The sequence below is a fragment of the Erpetoichthys calabaricus genome, chromosome 5 (genome assembly GCF_900747795.2).
Source record: "Erpetoichthys calabaricus chromosome 5, fErpCal1.3, whole genome shotgun sequence".
Classification (NCBI taxonomy): domain Eukaryota; kingdom Metazoa; phylum Chordata; class Cladistia; order Polypteriformes; family Polypteridae; genus Erpetoichthys; species Erpetoichthys calabaricus.
This window is the reverse complement of record NC_041398.2, coordinates 18704085-18731891: the sequence shown is the minus strand read 5'-3', so window position 1 is coordinate 18731891 and position 27807 is coordinate 18704085. Positions and strand designations below refer to the sequence as shown.

Below are 27807 nucleotides of genomic sequence, written 5' to 3'. Positions count from 1 at the left end.
CTGGCAGGCACTGTGCAGCGTTACAATAGAAAACAAGAAGGCAACTGTGGGGAGAGGTGGGCGTGGTCACCCTTACATCGTCGCCTGCTGATGACGTATTTTTTGCCTGGCTTTGTAGCCTTTCTCTTTTTTGCGCACGGCTCTCGCTTGTTTCCAGACACGTGTTCGGATTTCTTTCGGGACAAGAACAAGCGAAAGAACAAACGGTAAGTAAGACAAAGTCGGACTTGCGAGTCGAGTACGGTTTGCAATCTTCGGTGATGCGCGAGAACGCAATGCGCTGAGGGCTTCCAGATTTTAAAGCGATGCTCGTCACTGGGTTGGGAGCTCAAGTTTGGGCATCGAGCGATCCGTGCTGTCCGTCTTTACTGTGTTTTGGGGGTGGTGTCGTGAAAAATGTCGAGACCCTTGAAAATCGGATGCCTTTGAGCTTTAAGCGTATGTGACATAACAAAAAAAATACAAGTGAGATGCTTTATGTTCATTCGCAAGCGCGTTGATTATAAGGAGTAGCATAGCAATCGGAGCGCATCTTGTACAGCACAACATTTTGTAAAACTGACTCGGTAGGATAAATAAATCAGTTCTGTGTCTCGTATTGTTGTGAACGCGGCTGCTTTATACTGCGGTTTATTAGTAACTTTGCCTTCTCTATGACGCCGCTGACAGCCTCTTCTCGATGTCTGTTACTTAAACTTGATCCATTCAGTAAGCAGGGAGGCTTCTGCAGCAAACACTTGGTGCTGAAATGTTCTTCTTTAATACTACAAATTCATCCCCCTCTAAAATGCTATCATCGTTCATTTTTCAACTTTTTATAAACGGCATTAGCATTTTGTTAACTACTTTATGTTTCAACGAATACCTTTCTTGTACCGTAAATAATAATAATAACCCTAAAGTTTAAAAGAAAAGCAGGAAAGAAAGTATTCAGAAAATATAAGGGGAGTAATGTTTTTGGGAGTAAACAATAATGAAAGTCAGTTACAAGTGTGGGGTTTTAGTAACCCATTAAGATGTTTATTATGTGCACTCAAAGAGATCATTATTTAAACAAGAGAAACTGTTGACAGAATGAAGCAGGAGTAGAATTGTGACAGTGTGATATCCCCTCCATTTGCTCCCTTTCAAACAGGTTTAGATACTTTTCTATTATCGTGACGCAAATCGGTGGGGCCTCCCTCCTCACCCGGCGTGTCGGATAAACATTCGTCGATTTAGACGCATAGTCCCTCGCCTTTAATTTGTGTCCTCTCGCGACGACTGACGTCCCGCATACAATTGTTCCAGTCAACTATTGTTCCCTTCGCCATGTCTAATTGGTTTAACGTTAGCTCCTCACACCACGAATAAATGAACCGACCTACAGTCGTGAATTGTAATCGGGAATTCTCCAGCCAGTTCATTTGTTGGATGATGACATTTGTGCGGCAAGTTTTCCTGGAGCACCTCCACTTTACCCGATCGGAGAAATATAATTTCATAGGGTGGTTTCAGCGACATCGCCTTTTAATAGGAAGAATATCTGCGTCCTGAAAAAAAAGACATGGATGTCTCCTCGCTGCTTGGTAAGTTCCCAGATTTTAATTGTTCTGGGGTACACCGCACTATCAAAAGAGAGAACGCGAAAAGATTAGTGGCAAGGAATGAACTGTCGACATGGCGTGCTGCGCATGCGTGACTCATTTGTCAACGCGAACTTTGTCATCTCAACCATATACAAGTATACAGATAGACGAAATTGCAAAGCTCAGGGTGCACAGTATAACAACATGAAGTGCAAATAAATTTAAATTAAAAACAATTAAAATTAAAGTTTAAAATTAAAACACAAGACATTGTGCAAAGACAAGATTGATGCAATGTATGGTATTATGCAATCTAGATACATAAATATGGTCAATAAATATATACAGTGCATCCGGAAAGTATTCACAGCACATCACTTTTTCCACATTTTGTTATGTTACAGCCTTATTCCAAAATGGATTAAATTCATTTTTTTCCTCAGAATTCTACACACAACACCCCATAATGACAACGTGATAAAAGTTTACTTGAGGATTTTGCAAATTTATTAAAAAAAATTAAAAAACGGAGAAATCCCATGCCCATAAGTATTCACAGCCTTTGCTCAATACTTTGTCGATGCCCCTTTGACAGCAATTCCAGCCTCAAGTCTTGTTGAATATGATGCCACAAGCTTGGCACACCTATCCTTGGCCAGTTTGGCCCATTCCTCTTTGCAGCACCTCTCAAGCTCCATCAGGTTGGATGGGAAGCGTCGGTGCACAGCCATTTTAAGATCTCTCCAGAGATGTTCAATGGGATTCAAGTCTGGGCTCTGGCTGGGCCACTCAAGGACATTCACAGAGTTGTCCTGAAGCCACTCCTTTGATATCTTGACTGTGTGCTTAGGGTCGTTGTCCTGCTGAAAGATGAACCGTCGCCCCAGTCTGAGGTCATGAGCGCTCTGGAGCAGGTTTTCATCCAAGATGTCTCTGTACATTGCTGCAGTCATCTTTCCCTTTATCCTGACTAGTCTCCCAGTTCCTGCCGCTGAAAAACATCCTCACTGCATGATGCTGCCACCACCATGCTTCACTGTAGGGATGGTGCCAGCAGGTTTCCTCCAAACGTGATGCCTGGTATTCACACCAAAGACTTCAATCTTTGTCTCATCAGACCAGAGAATTTTCTTTCTCATGGTCTGAGAGTCCTTCAGGTGCCTTTTGGAAAACTCCAGGCGGGCTGCCACGTGCCTTTTACTAAGGAGTGGCTTCCGTCTGGCCACTCTGCCATACAGGCCTGATTGGTGGATTGCTGCAGAGATGGTTGTCCTTCTGGAAGGTTCTTCTCACTCCACAGAGGACCTCTGGAGCTCAGACTGAATGACCATCGGGTTCTTGGTCACCTCCCTGACTAAGGCCCTTCTCCCCCGATCGCTCAGTTTAGATGGCCGGCCAGCTCTAGGAAGAGTCCTGGTGGTTTCAAACTTCTTCCACTTATGGATGATGGAGGCCACTGTGCTCATTGAGTCCTTCAAAGCAGCAGAAGCTTTTCTGTAACCTTCCCCAGATTTGTGCCTCGAGACAATCCTGTCTCGAAGGTCTACAGACAATTCCTTTGACTTCATGCTTGGTTTGTGCTCTGACCTGAACTGTCAACTGTGGGTCCTTCTATAGACAGGTGTGTGCCTTTCCAAATCATGTCCAGTCAACTGAATTTACCACAGGTGGACTCCAATGAAGCTGCAGAAACATCTCAAGGATGATCAGGGGAAACAGGATGGACCTGAGCTCAATTTGGAGCTTCACGGCAAAGGCTGTGAATACTTATGTAGATGTGCTTTCTCAATTTGTTTATTTTTAATAAATTTGCAAAAACCTCAAGTAAACGTTTTTCACGTTGTCATTATGGGGTGTTGTGTGTAGAATTCTGAGGAGAAAAAATGAATTTAATCCATTTTGGAGTAAGGCTGTAACATAACAAAATGTGGAAAAAGTGATGTGCTGTGAATACGTTCCGGATGCACTGTAATATCATAAATAAATGTTATAGATAATACAGAAATTATCAGTGTATGATAATAGTTGTTTAAGACGTGTAAACAATGACAGGTCAGAATGTTTCACAGCAGAAGGATATCAAGAGTGTCAAACTCCTTAAAGGTCAGTAAGAGATTTTCAGTTCTTCTCTGCCTGCACACTCGTCTTCACAGGTCAGTGGCTCGCATGTATAAAAGTTCTCTTTTTCCGAGGTGTTTAAGGCCGTGGTGTGGAAGGTCCCAGGGGGCATGCTGGTGTTAAGGAGTCTGACAGCTTGGGAGTAAAAACTCTCCTGCAGCCTGGCAGATCTGGTGCTGATGCTGCAGGATGGATAGCAGAAGTGTGAAAAGTCCATGTGAGGGGTGTAAGGGGTCCTGTACAAAGCTGACACTGCGTTTGTAAAATATGTCCTGTAGTGAAGGGAGAGGCACCCCAATAATGTTCTCTGCTGTCTTCACTATCCTTAGCAGGCACTTCTGGTTGGATATGTTGCAGTTGCCATACCAGACAGTGATGCAGCTGGTCAGAACACTCTCAATGGTGCCTCTGTAGAACATGGTGAGGATGGAAGGGGGAAGACTCGCTCGCTTCAGCCGCCTCAGGAAGTGTAGTCTCTGCTGGGTTTTCTTGATTAGTGATGAGGTATTATGCATCCACATAAGTTCCTCAGTTATGTGCACACAAGGAACTTTGTACTCCTAACAGTCTTCACATCTAAACCGTTGATGCTGAGTGGGATGTGGGGAGGAGGTGATTTTCTGAAGTCCACAATTATCTCTTTTGTCTTGTTGACATTGAGAGAGAGATTGTTGCCTTCACACCATGCAGACAGCCGTTCCACCTCATCTCTGTATGCTGTTTCATCATCCCTGCTTATCAGTCCCAGCACCATCATATCATCCGCAAACTTGATGATGTGGTTGGTGTTGTGTGTGGCTGTGCAGTCGTGAGTCTGATGGGTGAACAGCAGTGGACTAAGCACACAGCCTTGCGGTGCTCCAGTGCTCAGTGTGATGATAGCTGGAAGTGTTTCAGCCCATCTGAACTGATTGGGGCCTCTCTGTCAAGAAGTCCAGGATCCAATCACAGAGGGTGGTGTTCAGGCCCAATCAGCTTTGGAGGGATGATTGTGTTGAAGGCGGAGCTAAAGTCTATGAATAGCATCCTGACGTACAGTCATAGGAAAAAGTTTGGGACCCCCTCTTAATTCTTTGGATTTTTGTTTCTCATTGGCTGAGCTTTCAACTTCCTTTTAATATCTGACATGCCTTATGGAAACAGTAGGATTTCAGCAGTGACATTAAGTTTATTGGATTAACAGAAAATATGAAATATGCATCATAACAAAATTAGACAGGTGCATAAATATGGGCCCCCCAACAGAGATATGACATCAATACTTAGCTGAGCCTCCTTTTGCTAATCTAACAGCCTCTAGACGCTGTCCTCCTACAGCCTCTGATGAGTGTCTGGGTTCTGGATGGAGATATTTTTGACCATTCTTCATACAAAATCTCTTCAGTTCAGTTCAATTTGATGGACAGCCTGCTTCACATCATCCCATAGATTTTCGATATTCAAGTCAGGGGACTGTGACGGCCATTCCAGAACATTGTACTTCTCCCTCTGCCTGAATGCCTTTGTAGATTTCGAACTGCGTTTTGGGTCATTGTCTTGTTGGAATATCCAACCCCTACGAAACTTCAACTTTGTGCCTGATGCTTGAACATTATCCTGAAGAATTTGTTGATATTGGGTTGAATTCATCAGACCCTCGACTTTAACAAGGACCCCAGCCCCTGAACTAGCCACACAGCCCCACAGCATGATGGAACCTCCACCAAATTTGACAGGAGGTAGCAGGTGTTTATCTTGGAATGCTGTGTTCTTCTTCCACCATGCAAAACACTTTTTGTTCTGACCAAATAACTCCATTTGTGTCTCATCAGTCCAAAGCACTTTGTTACAAAATGAATCTGACTTGTCTAAATGAGCATTGGCATGCAGCAAGCGACACTGTTTGTGGTGGGAGTGCAGAAAGGGCTTCTTTCTCATCATCCAGCCATACAGATGTTCTTTGTGCAAATTGTGTTGAATTGTAGAACGATGTACAGATACGCCATCTGCAGCCAGATGTTCTTGCAGGTCTTTGGAGCTGATCTGTGGGTTGTCTGTAACCATTCTCACAATCCTGCTCATATGCCGCTCCTGCGTTTTTCTTGGCCTGCCAGACCTGCTGGGTTTAACAGCAACTGTGCCTGTGGCCTTCCATTTCCTGATTCCATTCCTTACAGTTGAAACTGACAGTTTAAACCTCTGAGATGGCTTTTTGTAGCCTTCCCCTAAACCAGGAGACTCAACAATCTTTGTTTTCAGATCTTTGGAGAGTTGCTTTGAGGATCCCATGCTGTCACTCATCAGAGGAGAGTCAAAGGGAAGGAAGCCCACTTGCAATTGACCACCTTAAATACCTTTATATCTCATGACTGGACACACCGGTCTATGAAGGGTTAATGAGCTCATCACACCAATTTGGTGTTACAAGTAATCAGCACTGAGCAGTGACAGGCATTCAAATCAGCACAATGACAAGGGGACCCACATTTGTGCACAGCCAGTGTTTCACATTTGATTTCATTTCATACAACTAAATACTGCGTCACGAAAAATCTTTGTTTGTAAAACACCGCAGTACTCAGATGTTTCTAGGAAATGAAAGACAGACCACTGTTATCTTTTATACTGAAAGGAGAGTCAATTATTATGAAGGCTGAGAGGGGGGCACAAACTTTTTCATATGACTGTATCACCATACTTGTGTCTCAGTAAAAACGTATAATCTTCTAATATATTGTATACTAACCTGTGGAATAGGTAAAGTGGAGCAGCCATGAGAGCACGCCGCTTTCAGTTCGTCGTCCAAGTTGCGTCTGAGGGGCTGGCAGAAGTTTGTCCCTTTACTGCAACCCTGATGGAACCACTTCAGTGTGAAACACGTTCCTACCGATTACTGCTCCATTCCACAGTCCGTTTTCATGGTCCACTCTATGACAGGAACCCTTTGTTTCAAATAGCGTCACTTTCGCTGATTTACAGTGGGTACGGAAAGTATTCAGACCCCCTTCAATTTTTCACTCTTTGTTATATTGCAGCCATTTGCTAAATCAATTTTTCACTCTTTGTCATATTGCAGCCATTTGCTAAAATTATTTAAATTAATTTTTTCCCTCATTAATGTACACACAGCACCCCTTATTGACAGACAAAAAAAGAATTTTTGAAATTGTTGCAGATTTATTAAAAAAGAAAAACTGAAATATCACATGGTCCTAAGTATTCAGACCCTTTGCTGTGACACTCATATATTTAACTCCGGTGCTTTCCATTTCTTCTGATCATCCTTGAGATCTCCTTCATTTGAGTCCAGCTGTGTTTGATGATACTGATTGAACTTGATTAGGAAAGCCACACACCTGTCTATATAAGACCTTACAGCTCACAATGCATGTCAGAGCAAGTGAGAATCATGAGGTCAAAGGAACTGCCTGAAGAGCTCAGAGACAGAATTGTGGCAAGGCACAGATCTGGCCAAGGTTACAAAAAAATTTCTGCTGCACTTAAGGTTCCCAAGAGCACAGTGGCCTCCATAATCCTTAAATGGAAACGTTTGGGACGACCAGAACCCTTCCTAGAGCTGGCCGTCCGGCCAAGCTGAGCTACCAGGGGAGAAGAGCCTTGGTGAGAGAGGTAAAGAAGAACCCAAAGATCACTTTGGCTGAGCTCCAGAGATGCAGTCAGGAGATGGGAGAAAGTTGTAGAAAGTCAACCATCACTGCAGCCCTCCACCAGTCAGGGCTTTATGGCAGAGTGGCCTGTCGGAAGCCTCTCCTCAGTGCAAGACACATGACAGGCCGCATGGAGTTTGCTAAAAGACACCTGAAGGACTCTGAGATGGTGAGAAATAAGATTCTCTGGTCTAATGAGACCAAGAGAGAACTTTTTGGCCTTAATTCTAAGCGGTATGTATGGAGACAACCAGGCACTGCTCATCACTTGTCCAATACAGTCCCCACAGTGAAGCATGGCGGTGGCAGCATCATGCTGTGGGGGTGTTTTTCAGCTGCAGGGACAGGACGACTGGTTGCAATCGAGGGAAAGATGAATGCGGCCAAGTACAGGGATATCCTGGACAAAAACCTTCTCCAGAGTGCTAAGGACCTCAGACTGGGCCGAAGGTTTACCTTCCAACAAGACAATGACCCTAAGCACACAGCTAAAATAACGAAGGAGTGGCTTCACAACAACTCTGTGACTGTTCTTGAATGGCCCAGCCAGAGCCCTGACTTAAACCCAATTGAGCATCTCTGGAGAGACCTAAAAATGGCTGTCCACCAACGTTTACCATCCAACCTGACAGAACTGGAGAGGATCTGCAAGGAGGAATGGCAGAGGATCCCCAAATCCAGGGGGGTATTTTTCATACGTGGATTACTCGTTTAGCCGGATGTAATTGTTGACGATTTGGCCTGATCCTGGATCTGTCGGTTTTTTGAAACTCTTGCTGGAAGTGTTGTCATAGCAACACATCCAAATCCGCAAACCTGCTCGGAGCAGGTTTGTTCTGCGTAAACAAGGATTAGTTTACACACGTGATCAGTGACGGTGTGGAAGTCATCCAGTCAGGGCTTCGCCATTCATGAATGAGCGACCAATTGATATTGATGTGCAAATTATAGGAAGAGAATTTCATATAAAGAGGGTTTTGCGCGATCGGTAAGATCCTTTATTGCCCCCGGAGGAAATTCTGTACGAAAGATACCGCTTTAGCCGAGGGGGAATATTGTACCTCAAAGATTTATTAGCTCCGTATATTCGAAGTCAAACTCGGCGAAGTCGGGCTCTCACAACCACACAGACAGTAGGCATTGCTTTGAGGTTTCTTGCAAGCGGCACTTTTTTTATATACTGTAGGCGATGCGGAACAGCGATCGAAAAGTGCAGTTTTCCAGGCAATTCGTAAAGTCTGTTTGGCTCTGAAATATTTCCTTCAGGTTTTCATTGTGTTTCCTGGACACCTGCGTGTGCAGACAATAAAAGAGGCGTTTCATGCCATTGCAGGTAGGTAATACACAGGTAAAAACACCCACAGTTCTGTGAAGAATCTCACAATCAGCCTAACATTCTCATTACCAGGATTTCCAAATGTGATTGAGGCACATGGGACTGATCAGAGTGGAGTTTGATCAAACATTATTTGGAAAATGTACCTCTCCTCCTGATGAATAATCAGACACAGTGTCTTCATCAAATATTTGACCTTCGTCAATATCTCGTTGGTCAGACACAGGTTCAAAGGATATGACATTCCCTGCAACTGACCCAACGAAAAAGAGGGCTATATGGAACATACCTATAGCACACATGGAGGACAAATATATGCAATGACCATCCTTTACCTGAAATGAAGTGACCACTGCATCCTGCCACTGGTTCTGAGGAGGAGCTTCCCCCTGGAATGCCCTCAGAAACAGGGCGATGGGCATTTTGCTGGAGAGCCAACTCTTCTGCAGGGGTTAGGTCTGGACCGCGTGGACCTCCACCTGTTTTTTGCTTGTCTGCCTCCTTATTAGCTTTAAAATTAATGTTTTTTATATTATATATGATTCTTTATGTCAACAATTCTTTAAATAGTTATATACCAATATTTACCAGTTTGAAGTATATTCTTGTACTTCACTTTAACCTGTTCCCATGTTCTCCTTGTGCTCACATTTGATCTGGAATTATGACATATTAAATAATAATTAATCTGACACATAGGGAATGAAACGTTGCATTCACTAAGTACAATGTACACTACTTAGCGTTTAATTTTTTTGGCCACTTTTTGCCAGCCGTCTTTTCTGGTCTGGGCTGCTTTTGCAGTGTTACCGCTTGTGCATATTAAATCTTGAAATTCTTCATGTCCTTCGAATAAAAGGTCTTGCGCCGCGTGTGTGAAAAAAAATGCGCCCGTTCTTTCGTCATTTTGTTACAGCCTATCAAAGACTTGCTCATCATGTTTTCTAGACTCAATATATATGGGCTTTTCACTCAGCGCGGGCTCGCGCATTCATCTCGTATGATTAGATCCAGCTACACTAATCTAATACACATCTGCGTTTGAAAAACCGACTTATCTGGATTAGTTTCACTGGCATTAACTCATTCAAGATGAAGCACCTGATCTCGGATGGTTTAAGCGACGTACGAAAAATACCCCCCAGGTGTGAAAAACTTGTTGCATCTTTCCCAAGAAGACTCATGGCTGTATTAGCTCAAAAGGGTGCTTTTACTAAATACTGAGCAAAGGGTCTGGATACTTAGGACCATGTGATATTTCAGTTTGTCTTTTTTAATAAATCTGCAACAATTTCAAAAATTCTTTTTTTTGTCTGTCAATATGGGGTGCTGTGTGTACATTAATGAGGGAAAAAAAATTAATTTCAATGATTTTAGCAAATGGGCGGCATGGTGGCGCAGTGGGTAGCGCTGCTGCCTCGCAGTTGGGAGACCTGGGGACCTGGGTTCGCTTCCCGGGTCCTCCCTGCATGGAGTTTGTATGTTCTCCCCGTGTCTGCGTGGGTTTCCTCCGGGCGCTCCGGTTTCCTCCCACAGTCCACAGACATGCAGGTTAGGTGGATTGGCGATTCTGCATTGGCCCTGGTGTGTACTTGGTGTGTGGGTGTGTTTGTGTGTGTCCTGCGGTGGGTTTGCACCCTGCCCAGGATTGGTTCCCTGCCTTGTGCCCTGTGTTGGCTGGGATTGGCTCCGGCAGACCCCCGTGACCCTGTGTTCGGATTCAGCAGGTTGGAAAATGGATGGATGGATGGATTTTAGCAAATGGCTACAATATGACAAAGAGTGGAAAATTGAAGTGGGTCTGAATACATTCTGTACCCGCTGTATTACATTAATTAAAACAAACAATTGTGGCCACTCTCTCTGTTTTTTTTTTTTTGAGTGTGCCACACCGTTACCCACTTTCTTCCCCTGTAGGATTTGCACAGGTGTTACACTTCACTTCAGTTGTTGAATGTTCTTTGCAGTCAAAGTCATTGCAAGAAGAACATCTCGTCGTTGTCATCCATACCTGTAGACCCACGCGGTGTGGCACATGTGCCATATGGAGCTTGCGATTGTGCTGGGGGCACACCGGAGGGACACCATTGTGACCCGGTACTTGTATCGAGTCAAGCGGAGGAGAGATGGTGGATGCTGCCAGTGGGTTCAAGTAGCGAAAAATAACTGAGACTGGGGTACAAAATATGCAGTCGTTGAGGGTTAAAGATTGATATGCTTTAATTGTGGAGAAAAAAGCACTTTTTAAATGTAAGCCTGTTTTAGTGGGAGGAATAACGTGATTACAGTTCGGCTGTGGATGTGCTACGTCTGTTTCGTGTTGTCAACGGTTTTTAGTTTTATGCTTTTAAATGATGGCCTGCAAGAAAAAACAAAGTGTACCAATTAAGGCCATTTAAAAATTTTAAAGGCAGCCTCGACCATGGAGATTCATTTTTATGGTTTACTCTCCTTTCGAAAGACTTCGTCCGCTTGTGGATCTTTTTATAAAATAAATATTATTTTGTTTATTTCACATACGAGAAAAGTTATCTTTTGAATGACATTATAGTTTAATATAAATAAAAATCCAGCATCTGTCTGTCTGCTTTTCACAAGAGAATTTCTTAACGGATTCAGATTGGTTTTTTTTTTTACTATAATTTGTTTGAACATTTCGGGTTAATTTTGCGACTTCTGTCATCGTGCCAAGTATCATAGTTGGCTTGCAGGAGCGATTTATTTGCACAAATCTGAGAGAGACGCAGCGTGGCGGGCCCTCCTCTGTCACGTGCCAGCCTAGGGGTGTGTACCTTACCTCCGATTAAAGAGCGAGCAATCGAACGAGAGAACTACTTCACGGATTTAGATCTTTTCTTTTCTATAATTTGCTAGAACATCCATCCTTCTATCCATTATTCAACCTGCTAGAACATTCCGGTTGATTTTTGCCACTTCTCTCCAGAGCGATACATTCACAGTAATCTGAGAGAGACGCAGCAGGCCGAGGGGAGGGGAGTGGGGCCCTCCTCACTCGCACTCCTGCATCGGGGTGTGTACCTTACCTCTGCTTAGCTAGCAAACGAGAGAACTACTTCACGGATTTAGATCTTTTTTCTTTTTTCTATAATTTGCTTGAACATTCCGGTTGATTTTGCGACTTCTCTCATCGCACTACGTATCATAGTTCGATTTATTTGTGCAAATCTGAGAGACATGGGACAGGGCCCTCCTTACTCATGTGCCAGCCTCGGGGTACACCTTACCTCCGCTTAGCTAGCGAACGAGAGAACTACTTAACGGTTTTAGATCTGGTTTTTTTTCTATAATTTGCCTGAACATTCTGGTTGATTTTGCGACTTCTCTCATCGCGCTACGTATCATAGTTCGATTTATTTGTGCAAATCTGAGAGACACGGGACAGGGCCCTCCTTACTCGTGTGCCAGCCTCGGGGTACACCTTACCTCCGCTTAGCTAGTGAACGAGAGAACTACTTCACGGATTTAGATCTTTTCTTTTTTTCTATAATTTGCTTGAACATTCCGGTTGATTTTGCGACTTCTCTCATCACGCTACGTATCATAGTTCAATTTATTTGTGCAAATCTGAGAGACATGGGACAGGGCCCTCCTTACTTGTGTGCCAGCCTCGGGGTACACCTTACCTCCACTTAGCTAGTGAATGAGAGAACTACTTCACGGATTTAGATCTTTTCTTTTTTTCTATAATTTGCTTGAACATTCCGGTTGATTTTGCGACTTCTCTCATCGCGCTAAGTATCATAGTTCGATTTATTTGTGCAAATCTGAGAGACACGGGACAGGGCCCTCCTTACTTGTGTGCCAGCCTCGGGGTACACCTTACCTCCGCTTAGCTAGTGAACGAGAGAACTACTTCACGGATTTAGATCTTTTCTTTTTTTCTATAATTTGCTTGAACATTCCGGTTGATTTTGCGACTTCTCTCATCGCGCTAAGTATCATAGTTCGATTTATTTGTGCAAATCCGAGAGACACGGGATGGGGCCCTCCTTACTCGTGTGCCAGCCTTGGGGTGCACCTTACCTCCACTTAGCTAGCGAACGAGAAAACTACTTAATGGATTTAGTTTGTTTGTTTTTTTCTATAATTCGCTTGAACGTCCCAGTTGATTTTGCAACTTCTCTCAAGTATCGTAGTTTGCTGAGGCACCGATTTATTTGAACGAATCTGAGAGACAGGCCGAGGGGTTAGGGGAGGCAGGACATCAAGAGTAGAGAGTCGAGCGGGACCCTCCTCACTCGCGTGCCAGCCATTGTTGGAGTCGGTCTACCTATCGCCACGTGTTGGAGCGCAGCTTGCCTCCGCTTAGTTTGTTCAGCAGACATTATCACCTACAGATTGTTAAGGAGTAACGTTTGACGTTCTTGAGAGAGAGATCAGAGCTCCGTGTGTTTTAGAGAGTAGCTGCTGATTGTCAGAGATATCACGGCCATGTGCTTTTCTCCCTACGTGGGGGACGCTCTCCCATCCAAGCTGAACACGATTGGACGTCCGAGCGTACCTACCTTCAGCTTGGCCAGAGATATCTTGACAACTTTATACATTTTTGGCAAAGAGATCACAGCTCTTTGTGATCTCGCCCCTGATAGCAAAAATTAAAATATTGTATATTAGGAGGCCTTCGGATACAAAAGCTATCAATATAAATTCTTCTCAATACAAATTGCTTGTTTTTTTTTTTTTATTGCTTTTTTAAAGTGTGTCCTGTTTCACTACTACGCGGGCAAAGCCACAGGGGACAGCTAGTCAGCAATAAAGCTGGGTAAATGAAACAGTTTGCATTTGTTCTGAAATAATAATAGTAATAATAATAATATGTAGAAAGTGCAACAAACAAAAAGAGACAATCGACCATCTAGTATCTGGCTGCTCAGATTTGGCTTAAACGGAATACATACAAAGATATAATAAAACAGCAGCATACCTCCATTGGGCAATGTGCAAGCACTGTAACGTCCGAGTCAAAGGTAAATGTTACAAGGATGAGCCGTCAACGGGATTTACGGGTATTACAGATATACATCTTACTAACCGAAGGTTGTAAACCGGATATGGACGCTGGGCACTGGGCACATCGAGGCACACACGGACTGCTGCACTGCACAGAAAACACAGAAACGAGAAGGTTGTAAACCGGATGTCACGCGCACTGCAACGAGCCCGCCACCTGTAAACTACACTTGCTCTAATCTACTGTGCCAGTAATGTAAATCACATAACGGTCATTCAGTTTGGCGCCCGCCCCAGAGTCAAATGCAGCGGCGTCCCAAAACGCTGTGGCGCCTGCAACACGCTTGCGAAAGGAGTCACGGCTCAAACCAAAGAAAACACAGAAACGAGACTACGACCTGTGAAGTACACCTGGGGTAAAGCGTGCACGCCAGGTTGTACAGCTGCCCGGACGCGACCGCCCACACCACCGCATATACCTTCCATGATATGTCTTCACGCAGCGGCTTCCCACCGAGGCGCATATTGCGCTGTGCCGCTCGCCCCACAGTCAGACGCAGCGGCTTCCCAGAGTCAGTAGGTGGCCCCCAAACAACACAACCTGTTCAAGCAGTTGGTGTCAGCGAAGGCAACAGACTCGCGTCTCCACAAAACAAAACCGCTTTAGTACAGATATGCTTATTGGATTAAGTGACATTTCCCCAGACACACCCGCCCTCCATGATATGTCATCCATCCAAATATTGGACGGAACAGAAACTGATTGCCATTCTTGGATTTACGATTCTCTAGAGAATCGCGGGCTTACTTGTGTCGATATAAACTGATAAAGAAATCAAGACTAACAGACCCGATATAGCAGTGAAGGACAAGAAGGAGAGATTCTTGTCTGTTCATCGACATGTCTGCCCACAAATACCTTGCCAAAAAACAACAGAAAAAACCTCCAGATATAAAGATCTAGAGATAGAAATCGAGAAAACTTGGAGTATGAAAACCACAGCAATACCAGTGATAATAGGTGGTCTTGGGCTGGTCAAGAAAGGAATGGATGACGACACCAACATTATCACGATACAGAAGGTGAAGATGATCGTCGTCCTTGGCACTGCTATTATACTGAGGAGGACTTCATCCATCAAGTGAACCACCACACCCTCATGGTAGCCCTAAGCTCATAGACTCGGCTTCATGAGTGAATAGAGCAGGAATTTAAGGAAAGATGATGATAATAATAATGAGGAAGAAGAATGACAGTGTCATGTACTTTCCTACCTGCCATCCCTTTGCTTTCAAAATGGATAGGGAGCTCATTTTCTTAGCTTTTGAAGCTCCATTTGTCCAGTTTACGACATGCACAAATGAAACTGGGTGATTCAAACTGATGAAGCAGCTGGTCGGTGGTCTTCTGTATCGCTTTCTTATCCGTTGGGCATCTTTGTTCTTTCAGAGTTCAGAGGACACTCACTGGCAAACCTGAGACTGTACTGTGGGAATCGATTCCTTGTCTCAACAATAAAGTATGACTATTGTTTCAGTACAAAGCACAAGCATTGAACTGCTGTCATAGTTATTAACTGTGTGACAGTTTGAAACTCCCAGCTTAATAATTAGAAAGAATCAAATTAGACATGCGAGTTAATTAACAGCAATGCAGCATAAAAGATAAAAACAAAAAGTAAAACAACAATGATACAGATGGGACTTGGAGCACAGTGACACTGACATTCTGTCCTCTGTGCTGTTCTAGAACTACCACAGTTGTCCTTTCTGACTATTGAAATACAAAACATTTTTTTCAGGTTTCTGTTTCTTTTTTGCAACTATATTAACTTTTTGGAGAGGCTGGATTTTCCTGGAGCTCGTTGGCCATAACACATATCTGAATTTCCTCAGGGTGTCTACAAATAGCCAAGAATTTCTCGTCACTCAGTGAATCATTCAATTTAATGTACTTTTATATACTGCTCAAAAAAATGAAAGGTCCACTTTTGAATGAGAGTATAGCATCAAGTCACTGACACTTGTGGGCTACTGATCTGGTCAGTTAAGTAGCAGAGGGGCTTGTTCACCAGTTTCAGCTGCTTTGGTGCACTAGAGGGGCAACAACGAGATGACCCCCAAAACAGGAATGAATGGTTTCACAGGTGGAGTCTTCTCCACCTTTCTACGGTCAGTGTCACTACTGGTAGCATGAGGCCATACCCGGACCCTACAGAGTTTGGTGGCACAGGTAGTTCAACTTCTCCAGGAATGGCAGGCACATCAATACATGCCTCCCATTGCTAGAAGGTTTGCTGTGTCTCCCAGCACAGTCTCAAGGACATGGAGGAGATTCCAGGAAACAGACAGGCAGTTACTCGAGGAGAGCTGGACAAGGCCCCTCGTAGAAGGTCCTTAACCCATCAGCAGGACCCACCAAGGACGAACAGGATGAACACTGCCAGAGGCCTACAAAATGACCTCCAGCAGGCAGGCACCTGGTGTGAATGTCTCTGACCAAACAATGAGAAACACACTTCATGAAGGTGGCCTGTGGGCCCTGTGCTCACTGCCCACCCGGCACCGTGCAGCTCGATTGCCATTTGCCACAGAATACCAGAACTGGAAGGTCCACCACTGCTTACCTGTGCATTTCACTGACAAGACCAGGTTCACCCTGAGCACATGTGACACGCGTTCAGCATGACTACTTTGGTGGTGGGTCAGTTATGGTATTCCTGGGGAGGCATATCCATGGAGGGACGCACAGACCTCTACAGGCTAGACAACGGCACCTTGACTGCCATTAGGTATCGGGATGAAATGCTTGGACTCCTTGTCAGACCCTATGCTGGTGCAGTGGCTCCTGGGTTCCTCCTGGTGCACAACAATGCCCAGCCTCATGTGTTTGTGAGAGGATGAAGGAATTGATACCATTGACTGGCCCCCACGCTCCCTCGCCTGACCTAAATCCAGTAGAACACCTCTGGATTGGGACATTATGTTTGGGTCCATCCGACACCTCAGACTGTCCAGGAGCTCAGTGATGCCCTGATCCAGATCTGGGTGGAGATCCCCCAGGACACCATCTGTTGTCTCATTACAATGTTGTCAGGCAGGCATACAAACTTCTGAGTACCATTTGGAGTTGCTGCAATCAAATTCCACAAAATGGACTCGCCTGCCTCCCACATCATTTTGTTCCCTTTGATTTTCGGGGTGTCTTTGAATTCAGTCCTCTCTATATCGGTTCTTCATTTTCATTTCCATCCTTTCATTCCTAACACCTCATCATATCAGTCCATAGCAGTAGAGAGAGCCAGCAGGATTTTTTTCCCCATTATGATCTGATGTGTTTTCAAGGTGTTCCTTTAATTTTTTGAGCAGTTATATATATGCAAATGATAAGTATACAAAATGGGTTTAAGTGTCCCGGGTCAGCCACATTCTGTATGTAAACAACAGGAAATTAATTTTTACAGAAGTTATTTGAAAACTGAGTTCTACTAAATTGCTGCTTTAAAGGCTTTGGTTAGTCAGTGTTAATCTGGGGAGATTGGAACCAAGTGGGCTCTTTAAAGAAGGGATGATGAAGGCAGCAGCTGCTCCTTTTAAGTGAAGGCTCACGAGTGTGAAGATATTGGGGCAGACAGCGCATTTCTAGCCAGATGTCATTAAAAGCAAAAAGCTGGGGTGACCTGACCAGGCAGTAATTGTGGGGGCTGAGCCAGTTATGATGTCTGCTGGACACTAAAGCCATTTGCATGCCAGAAATAAACTGATTGGCAAGAGAGAGTGAATTGTGGAGTCAACTGGAAATGGCGAGAGAGGAGAGGAAGAGTGAATGAGAATGGGGAGAGAGGAGTGCTTTGCGTAGTGAGCAGGTAGAAGAGCCCCCAGCCCCAAACCGCCTAACAGAGGAGTGTCAACAGCCATTCCAGCAGGCCCACTGAGGCTCTTGACTGGCTTGTTCATGTTTTGAATGGCTGTCAAACACAGTTCAATATGTGTTTTCTTTCACTGACATTTCTGTTGGTTTCACTGTAATGGAGGTGAAGCATATCAGGACATCACAGGGCAAGTCTCTTGGAACTGCTGGTCTTAGTTTAGATCAATCCCAGCCTGTTGCGCTTTCACAATTACATTTGGACCAGCCTTGATTAGACCTGTGCTGTCAGTAGGAAATACTACTACTACTAAACAATAATAATAAATTATTACATTTTTTCCCTTTTCAATGCTCTTGACTTTGTTTTTACTGTCTAGACTTTGTTTGTTTCCAGGCCAGCACTGTCCGTGTGAGAAAGGAATCTTAGAACAGCAGAGCATACACTTCGGGGAAAGAAGAGTTTCACACAGAGCAATGGCCTTAGCTAAAGAGGATGACATGGATGGAAGACTGGCACACATTAAGCAAGAGGACTGTGAATGGGGTGCATGTGAGGATTTGTGGGGGAAGTCAAAGGATTGTGAAGACGTCATTTCCGATTTTAAAGAGGAGGAGGAGTTTGAGGGGGAAATTATTCAGGTTAAAGTTGAGGAGTCCGAAGATTTTTCAGTCAGTCTTGAACTGCAAGAACATTCCAGGCAAGATGCGTATGAAGAATCTCATTCCAGTTTACAGCCCCGCTTTGCTAGTACAGGACAACTGTTAACCAGACAGAATTTAATGGTCCGGATGTCCAAGTGTTCGCAGTTTGAAGAGGAAATCACAGATGGAAATGGGAGAGACGATGAAGAGCAGCAGTCATCTAGCAGTGTGAAAATAAGTAAGTAATGTAATTCAACATGAAAGAAAGCTAAAATGAGAATATTTACACATTTTAATTGTGGTTGAGTTGCCATTTTTATTTGGTGGAAATGAAAGTGAGATACATGTGACTGAATTGTAATAGAGACCAGGGGCCTAAAGTGTTGTGTACAGCTGTTTCCACTTCCACGCTCATGTCAAGATGTATAAAAACTAAACTTGGCGTAAAGCCACGCACCTTTTCACGGCAGCCTCACGCTGTACGTACGCACGTTTCTGCTCAGTTTTGCAAACTGGTGTCGCCCAGCGAAAAAAGCGGTGCTACTGTTTCTGTGGTCTGTTTTTCTTTTTAAGATTCACATCTATGAAATGGACTTCATCAAATACACCAAAATTAATTGCATATCATTTACAAATTTATTTCACTTGAGCGTAATCGTTCTGTAACAATATAATGGTGCACGGAATGGGCAAACTATTCCAACTACCATGGCTGCTTTTACGTTGTTAGAAGACATCGCAAATGGAAGAATTAAAAGAGCGCGTATTTATAAATGAAGATGACTGGTTTCTAAGTCGATTTTGATTTCCAAGAGCTACGTATCCTCTTGGCGCTGAACTGGTGCCAGCTTTACAAAGGCAGACTTTGAGGAGTTGTGCTCCACCTGCTCTTTTGCAAGTTCTGTCCTATCTCGGGAGCTTTTCAACATGAACTAGCTGACTGATCGAGTATTTCATGATCATCACCGAGTTGCGCTATGCCAGCTGTATAGGATGGCATTATCCCCTTGTCATCTAGATATATAAGGTTTCCTTACACTGTGCTTGAACTGGCAAACATCAAAGTGCAATTCACAGCAATGTCCACTTTTCCAAATGTAATCGGAGTGGTGAGTTGCACACACATTGCTATTGCAACGGCGCTGGACAAGTTACATCAGCCAGGGATGAATCGCCAAAAGAATGAGCTGGCATTGCATCATCTATAGCAGGAGTGCCTATAAAAACTGCAACTTTGCACAGTCGCAGGTACTGTTTCCAACTAGTGTGGCAAAGAGAAGCAGTCCTTTAAAAGACTGTGAGTCACCTCAAAGAGCAGAGAATCAATCTGTTGTGGCGCTTGGAGCCAACACTACACTATAAAGGCGCCTTCAGAGAATGGATTTGGTTATGTAAATAGAAAGTGTTTCTACTCTGTTATTGTGCTGCTCTGTAGTCCACAGAAAGTGTCGCATTGTGTAAGCATGTAGCGTTATTATGTTAACATTTGAATGGCAGAAACAATTTATTCACAAAACATACTTCATATGTGCAAGATGACTTATAGGAGTGTCTCAGCCTGTTCGCCCTCATTGTCCACAAAAAATGTATACAAGTATATACTGTACATAGCAGCACCATTAGTGTTAACATATTTTTGACATACAAACACACACACACACACACATGCATATTTATATACTAGCAGGAGTACCCAGCGTTGCCCGGGAATCTATACATTCATATATATACACACACATATATATATATATGTACATATATGTATATACACACACATACACATATACAGTATGTGTATATATGAAAGTGAGAAAAAATAGTGATTTTTTTTTTTTTTAATTAAGCTTTACATTATAGAAGGAATTAAACAATTAGGCATTTTGTAATTATGACAAGGATTTTCTTTTTTACCATGTTTATTATGGATAATATTTTCTGTACATACAGTGCATCCGGAAAGTATTCACAGCGCATTACTTTTCCACATTTTCTTATGTTACAGCCTTATTCCAAAATGGATTAAATTAACTTTTTTCCTCAGAATTCTACACACAACACCCCATAATAACAACGTGAAAAAAGTTTACTTGAGGTTTTTGCAAATGTATTAAAAATAAAAACGTTGAGAAATCCCATGTCCATAAGTATTCACAGCCTTTGCTCAATACTTTGTCGATGCCCCTTTGGCAGCAATTCCAGCCTCAAGTCTTGTTGAATATGATGCCACAAGCTTGGCACACCTATCCTTGGCCAGTTTCGCCCATTCCTCTTTGTAGCACCCCTCAAGCTCCATCAGGTTGGATGGGAAGCATCGGTGCACAGCCATTTTAAGATCTCTCCAGAGATGTTCAATCAGATTCAAGTCTGGTCTCTGGCTGGGCCACTCAAGGACATTCACAGAGTTGTCCTGAAGCCACTCCTTTGATATCTTGGCTGTGTGCTTAGGGTCGTTGTCCTGCTGAAAGATGAACCGTCGCCCCAGTCTGAGGTCAAGAGCGCTCTGGAGCAGGTTTTCATCCAGGATGTCTCTGCACATTGCTGCAGTCATCTTTCCCTTTATCCTGACTAGTCTGCCGGTCCCTGCCACTGAAAAACATCCCCACAGCATGATGCTGCCACCACCATGCTTCACTGTAGGGATGGTATTGGCCTGGTGATGAGCGGTGCCTAGTTTCCTTCAAACATGATGCTTGGCATTCACACCAAAGAGTTCAATCTTTGTCTCATCAGACCAGAGAATTTTCTTTCTCATGGTCTGAGAGTCCTTCAGGTGCCTTTTGGCAAACTCCAGGTGGGCTGCCATGTGCCTTTTACTAAGGAGTGGCTTCCATCTGGCCACTCTACCATACAGGCCTGATTGGTGGATTGCTGCAGAGATGGTTGTCCTTCTGGAAGGTTCTCCTCTCTCCACAGAGGACCTCTGGAGCTCTGACAGAGTGACCATCGGGTTCTTGGTCACCTCCCTGACTAAGGCCCTTCTCCCCCGATCGCTCAGTTTAGATGGCCGGCCAGCTCTATGAAGAGTCCTGGTGGTTTTGAACTTCTTCCACTTACGGATGATGGAGGCCACTGTGCTCATTGGGACCTTCAAAGCAGCAGAAATTTTTCTGTAACCTTCCCCAGATTTGTGCCTCGAGACAATCCTGTCTCGGAGGTCTACAGACAATTCCTTTGACTTCATGCTTGGTTTGTGCTCTGACATGAACTGTCAACTGTGGGACCTTATATAGACAGGTGTGTGCCTCTCCAAATCATGTCCAGTCAACTGAATTTACCACAGGTGGACTCCAATGAAGCTGCAGAAACATCTCAAGGATGATCAGGGGAAACAGGAGGCACCTGAGCTCAATTTGGAGCTTCACGGCAAAGGCTGTGAATACTTATGTACATGGGATTTCTCAATTTTATTATTTTTAAAAAATTTGCAAAAACCTCAAGTAAACTTTTTTCATGTTGTCATTATGGGGTGTTGTGTGTAGAATTCTGAGGAAAAAAATTAATTTAATCCATTTTGGAATAAGGCTGCAACATAACAAAATGTGGAAAAAGTGATGCGCTGGGAATACTTTCCGGATGCACTGTATTTTATTAGTTATAGTATGTATTTTAAGGAAATTGCATTTGTTTGTATTTTTATGGTCACTGGGCAATACATTTTACAGGAGTTCATTTTGTTAACTCTTAGGGCTAATTTTTTTTTTTTGTTTCTTTTCTCCCAGGGCTGAATATTTTTCCAAAAACTAACTTTTTTTAAAAAAAGAACACAAAACAATTGTTTAACATATCAAATCAACAAAAAATATTCATTTTTGACTAATATAACTGTTTTGAAAGTGGCGCTCAGTCAGCCTGTCTGGCACTGCTCTTTGTGCTGGCCTTCCTTGCTTTGCCAAAGACACTCCAACATAATCTGCCAGCAAGCTGTCAACCACCTTCTTGCGGAAATCTGCCGCAGTCATAGTGCTGTCACTGTTTGCCTGCTTGAATAGTAGATATCCATTTGTGAGTGCAATCTCATGCATGCGATGGTACACAGCGTGGTACTACTTGGTGAGCTTATGGCCGTAAGCATATGACCCCAGCATCTGATCCAGTCGATCAACTCCAGCCATTTTACAATTGTACTCCTCAAGTGCAACGGGCTTGTCCAGCTTCCTACCTTCTGGGTTTCCCTTTGAACGAATTACTTTCTCACATAAATTGTTGGTGTGAACTGTAGTAAGACAAGTCACCCGTTTGACATCATGTCATGCCAATGCCACCAAGTTATCCACCCGCATGAAAACCGTATTGTCACCTCTTTTCATCTTCAGCCTGTCTGGCTTCATGTGTCTCCTGTTCACCTTCACTGTGCCACAAGCTCCAATTCATTGTAATCCGTTGTGTCCAGCAGCAAGCCGTGCCTTTCTTGTGAAGTCCGGTAGCCAGTTCGGCTCCCACGGATCAATTTCTGGGTATTCCTCCCATGCGAACCTTGCCGTAGGTGCATCGGCAGCACGAATGCACTCAGCTGCCAGCTGAGCAGCTGGGGCGGCATCGGCTGGTCTCCGATCGGCTGACGCCGGCTCCTCAGTCTCTTCCTCGATCTCCTGATCACTGTCAATGAAATCCGACTCTGAAAAATCAGAGTCCGACTCCGCGATAATGCGCAAAATGTCATCTGCCGAGTATTTTCTTTTCTGCGCTCGCTTCGCTCCCTCGCAAGATGTTGATGCCATCTTGCCTTTGTTTGCATTTGTTTACATATCGCAACTCACGCACACGCAAGGATCAGTTGCTGAGTCAATGAGTCTAACATTCCTCCAAGCACAGAGGGAGTGCCTGTGACATGACAGTGAGTTTTGTCGACATTAACAGCTGATTCTAGAAATTTGATTCTGTTCATCTGGACAAAGTTTTTAAGTGGGAGAAATATTTCGAGACTTATCCAAGTCTCTTCCTCAGTCTCAATTGACTGCAGGTTTCCCCAACCTTATAAACAGTACATTTGCTTAATCACAGAGACTAGCACCATTGACAAAGGGCCAGTTGATCAGTGATATGCAAATTGTCCACTGATTAGTAGACGTGTGAACCATTCATAGAGGGTTGAGGAATGGCTGCAATCACAGCATTGTAAGATGGCGACAGATGTACCCTTAGGCCCCCTCCTCTGTTCAGAGATGGTCGTTCCTTTTTCACGTAAATGGCCTCCTTGATTCCTCTCTCAAACCAGCGCTCCTCCCTGTCCAGGATGTGCACCTCTTCATCTTTAAAGGAGTGACCACTATCCTGTAGATGTAAATAGACTGCGGAGTCCTGGCCTGACGAGGAAGCTCTTCTGTGTTGTGACATGTGCTTAGCCAGTGGCTGCTTGGTTACCCCGATGTACAATTCACGGCACTCCTCCTGGCACTTAACTGCGTAAACTATGTTACTCTGTTTGTGCCGTGGGACCCGATCCTTGGGATGGACCAATCTTTGGCGTAGCGTGTTTTGGGGTTTGAAAGCCACTGAGACCCGGTGTTTCGAGAAAATGCGCCTCAGCTGTTCCGATACTCCTGACACATACGGGATCACTAAGGGTTTTCGCTTAGGCAGTGGATGTCCTTCCTCTGTCATGAATCGCTTGGAGCGTTCTTTAGGTGTCCTCCCTGCTTTGACAAAGGACCAGCTGGGATATCCACATTTACTCAGGGCCTTTTTAACGAGGTGTTCTTCTGCTTCCCTGGCCTCTGAGTCTGTGGGAATGGTGTTAGCTCTGTGTAAGTCTCTGTGATTAAGCAAAGGTACTGTTTATAAGGTTGGAGAAACCTGCAGTCAATTGAGACTGAGGAAGAGACTTGGATAAGTCTCGAAATATTTCTCCCACTTAAAAACTTTGTCCAGATGAACAGAATCAAATTTCTAGGATTTCCTTACCTGGATTATTGAGCATGCATCGAGACATTAACAGCTGATTGTTTCCCTCTACACCCTGGATGTCGACAAAAGTCGACATCCGCCCTAAGAGAGCTACTAAATGAACAGGTAGCGCAGGTGGTCTGTAGTTTAATTATAAAAATACCAAAGTTAATAGTTTAATATTAAACATTAGACTTTTACATATCTGGTTATGCAGGAGCTAGTGTAAAAAGTTTCTTAATGGGATGAAGATAAGAAAAAAAATTCTGAATTGGTATCATTAAATTGCCAACTCCGTAACATGATATTAATGATCGGTATCGGCCCTAAAAAGACCTGGTCAGAGAATCTCCAGTGTCAGTCAGTCAGTCAGTCAGTGTCCAACCCGCTATATCCTAACTACAGGGTCACGGGGGTCTGCTGGAGCCAATCCCAGCCAATACAGGGCGCAAGGCAGGAAACAAACCCCGGGCAGGGCACACACACACCAACCAAGGACAAGTTAGGATCGCCAATGCACATAACCTGCATGTCTTTGGACTGTGGGAGGAAACCCACGCAGACACGGGGAGAACATGCAAAGTCTACGCAGGGAGGACCTGGGAAGCGAACCCTGGTCTCCTAACTGCAAGGCAGCAGTGCTACCCACTGCGCCACCGTGCTGGCCCATAATATACAACTAAAGAACAAGAGAGGAAAGGTAAATAGTTCAGGGTGCATTTAGGACTGATATATATGTGATATACCCTAATATTTTCTTAGTAATGATTAGGGGTAAAGCTTGATGAAAAAGGATGGCAGCCCTGAGATGATAAAGCTCAGTAAGAGTGAGGAAACAACAGTAAGCACTGGACATGGGAGGGCTTGAACTTGACTTTGGCTGAATCCTCATGAATGACACACTTTGTCAACTCCACTTATCAAATACCATTATAATTCACCATCAATTTACTTAACCTGGGGTTACGGGCAGAAAATGAATGCCAGTCCATCTCAGGGCACACTGGCACACACATCCATACTCAGTCACACCAGGTCAATTTAGAGATAGTAATTAACACAGCAGACAACTATTTGGGATATGGGAAAAAGATGAAGAAATTACACAGACCTCAGCAGAAGATGAAAAAGCCAAGCACACTGTGGCCAAACCAGGAGTGGAATTAAGATGTGAAGCAGCTACACCAACCATTCTGCTTCCCATTTCTTTTCATAATTTCTTCCAATTTAAATATTTAGCTAAACTGTTTGTGTTTTTGCAGGTTTCCAGGAGAATGGCAGCTTCTCCCCACCTACATTTTCTAAGACTTCTCTTCAGTGTAGACTGCCAGTAAAACAGGACAAGAAGAAGAAGAAGGACAAGAAATCAGTAAGTGGACCAAAGAGTTTGACCACGGCCTCTTTCCACTGCAGTTCTCTTCCTGCTGCCGAGCAAGCACAGATAAGACCCATCAACAGTGACCAACATCAAATGCATAATACAAATCAAGGCGCTCAGAATGTATACAGAGAGTCGAGAAAACATTTCATAAACCCTCCTGACTGTAAAGATCATAAGCAGGTTTATTTGAAACAGAAGCCATGTGCCTATTCCGAATGTGGCAAAATACTGCAACACAGCCAAAATCTTCACGATATCAAAATAATTCACATTGCAGAGAAAACTCATTGCTGTTCAGAATGTGGCAAACATTTCTCAAGACTAAGCCATCTGCATAGGCACAGAAGAACCCACACTGGAGAAAGACCTTATTGCTGTTCTACGTGTGGCAAGCGATTCTGCTACAGCAACGCTCTTCAGAGGCACACAAGAATCCACACAGGAGAGAAACCTTATTGCTGTTCTGAATGTGGCAAGCGATTTTCCGACAGAAGCGATCTTCAGAATCACACAAGAATTCATACTGGAGAGAAGCCATATCACTGCACTGAATGTGACAAAAAATTCACTAATAGTAGCAATCTTAACAAGCACAAACAAATTCACAGTGGGGAAAAACCTTATTCCTGTTCTGAATGTGGTAAACGATTCTCCAGCAACAGCAATCTTCAGAAGCATACGAGAATCCACACTGGAGAAAAACCTTATCGGTGTTCTGAATGCGGCAAGCAGTTCTCACAAGTCAGCCATCTGAATAGGCACAAACGGACCCACACGGGGGAAAAACCTTATTGCTGTGGTAAATGTGGCAAAAGATTCTCTAACAGTAGCGCTCTTCAGGGACACAAGAGAATCCACACTGGAGATGAGCCAGATGTGGAATAAAACTTAGATTGTGCCAGTGGTGCTGGGAATCTACAGGCCTTATCCAAAAAAAAAAAAAATTCCAAGACCGTCTGGATGCCTTACCCATCACCATCACTCCATATGACTTACAGGAGGAAGCACAATTACGGACAATGCAAGTGCTACGTCGAGCTCTGGCAGCAAACCTAAGAGGATAAAAACATTAGCAGTGCAAAAATCATTCTAGGAAAACGAATAAACTTCAGGACACAAGAGTGAGGTTCACTCCTGTCCGGAAAAAGTAACGAAACTAAAATCGTTGTTGAGAAAATTAATCTGAGAGAAAAACGTAATTGCTTCTTTGAACGTGGGAATTGGTTCTCCAACAGAAGCACTCTTCAAAAGCACACGGACATTCATACTGGAGGGAAGCCATATCACTGCTCTAAACAATTCACAAAGAGTAGCAATCTTCTCAAATTCACACTGAAAATAATAAAATGAAATAAAAGTTAGGGGCAAGCTTCTAATAATGGCTGAACAGGACCGTTGGCTGCACGCACAAGCAAATGCTAGATAAGAGTAGGAAAAACAGGATGGAGACAGGATGGAAACAAGTCACTAATCTGATTGCTGGATGCGAGGTCCCGATGGAGGAAAGGCTCAAACATGCAATGATACAATAAAGTTGCCAGACCAACGCATTGGAAAAATATACAAAAAGTACACCTTGCCAGTACCACAGATGCATTGGGAACCACACTGCAGAACGAATAACCGAAAACGAGGAGGTGTTGGTCACTTGGGACAGACCAATACCAGTGGACAGAAAGAGAGATGAAAGGAAACCAGACATAGCTGTGAAAGAAAAAAAGTCGAGCAATTAGAGTGCTCAGAATGGAAAGACCAAAAAATAATAACCAAATGTCTAGAAATGTAATTGGAGGATGAGCCAGATGTGGAATAAAACTACCGAGATTGTGCCAGTGGTGCTGCGGTGGTGAACAGGCCTTATCAAAGCAATAAACGAAGGAAGAATTCTGAAAGAGCGTTTGAGGATTTTCAAGTACACAATAAAGAAACAACATGGGTAACCAAACTACAGACAGAAACAGAAATCATCCAACCACAAGAAAGTTCCGGAGTGAGGTGAGAAACACACTGAGGACCGGAAGGCTCCCGATGGTCCCGGCCCCACCTCAACCCTCTGGTAAAGCACCAGTCATTCTTGTATTATGGTCAAGCCAGAGTTCCTTGCTTGGCTCCTGTTTAATGTACTTCATTAGGATTTGTTTTTTTAAAATGGTTTTCCTTTATAGATACGCTCACCGGCCACTTTATTAGGTACACCTGCTTGTTAACATTAGTATCCAATCAGCCAATCACATGGCAGCAACGTAGTCAAGACAGCATCAGAATGGGGAAGAAAGGGGATTGAAGCGACTTTGACACATGGCATGGTGGTTAGTGCCAGACTTGGCTGGTCTGAGGATTTCGGAAACTTCTCATGCACAGCCTTACAGAGAATGGTCCAAAATATTCCA

At 43.8% G+C, this 27807-nt stretch overlaps 2 protein-coding genes across 3 annotated transcripts in view; one reads left to right on the top strand and one right to left on the bottom strand.

The window, feature by feature from the left end:
- LOC114641663 (gastrula zinc finger protein XlCGF57.1-like) overlaps nucleotides 1-27807 on the bottom strand; it is a 308826-nt gene that overhangs the window by 44332 nt on the left and 236687 nt on the right. The gene's annotated exons all lie outside the window — the stretch shown is intronic.
- Nucleotides 134-27688, top strand: LOC114641709 (zinc finger protein 37-like). Its single transcript, XM_028790734.2, has 3 exons — nucleotides 134-206; nucleotides 17889-18391; nucleotides 25299-27688. The coding sequence occupies exons 2-3, from the start codon at nucleotides 17986-17988 to the stop codon at nucleotides 26300-26302; spliced, it is 1410 nt and encodes a 469-aa protein (XP_028646567.1). The 5' UTR covers nucleotides 134-206; nucleotides 17889-17985; the 3' UTR covers nucleotides 26303-27688.

Excerpts from the sequence above, each read along its gene's own strand:
- LOC114641709 (XM_028790734.2), top strand. The coding sequence starts at position 17,986 with ATGGCCTTAGCTAAAGAGGATGACATGGATGGAAGACTGGCACACATT. Across the intron at positions 18,392-25,298 it reads ATCTAGCAGTGTGAAAATAA|GTTTCCAGGAGAATGGCAGC; the intron begins GTAAGTAATGTA and ends GTGTTTTTGCAG.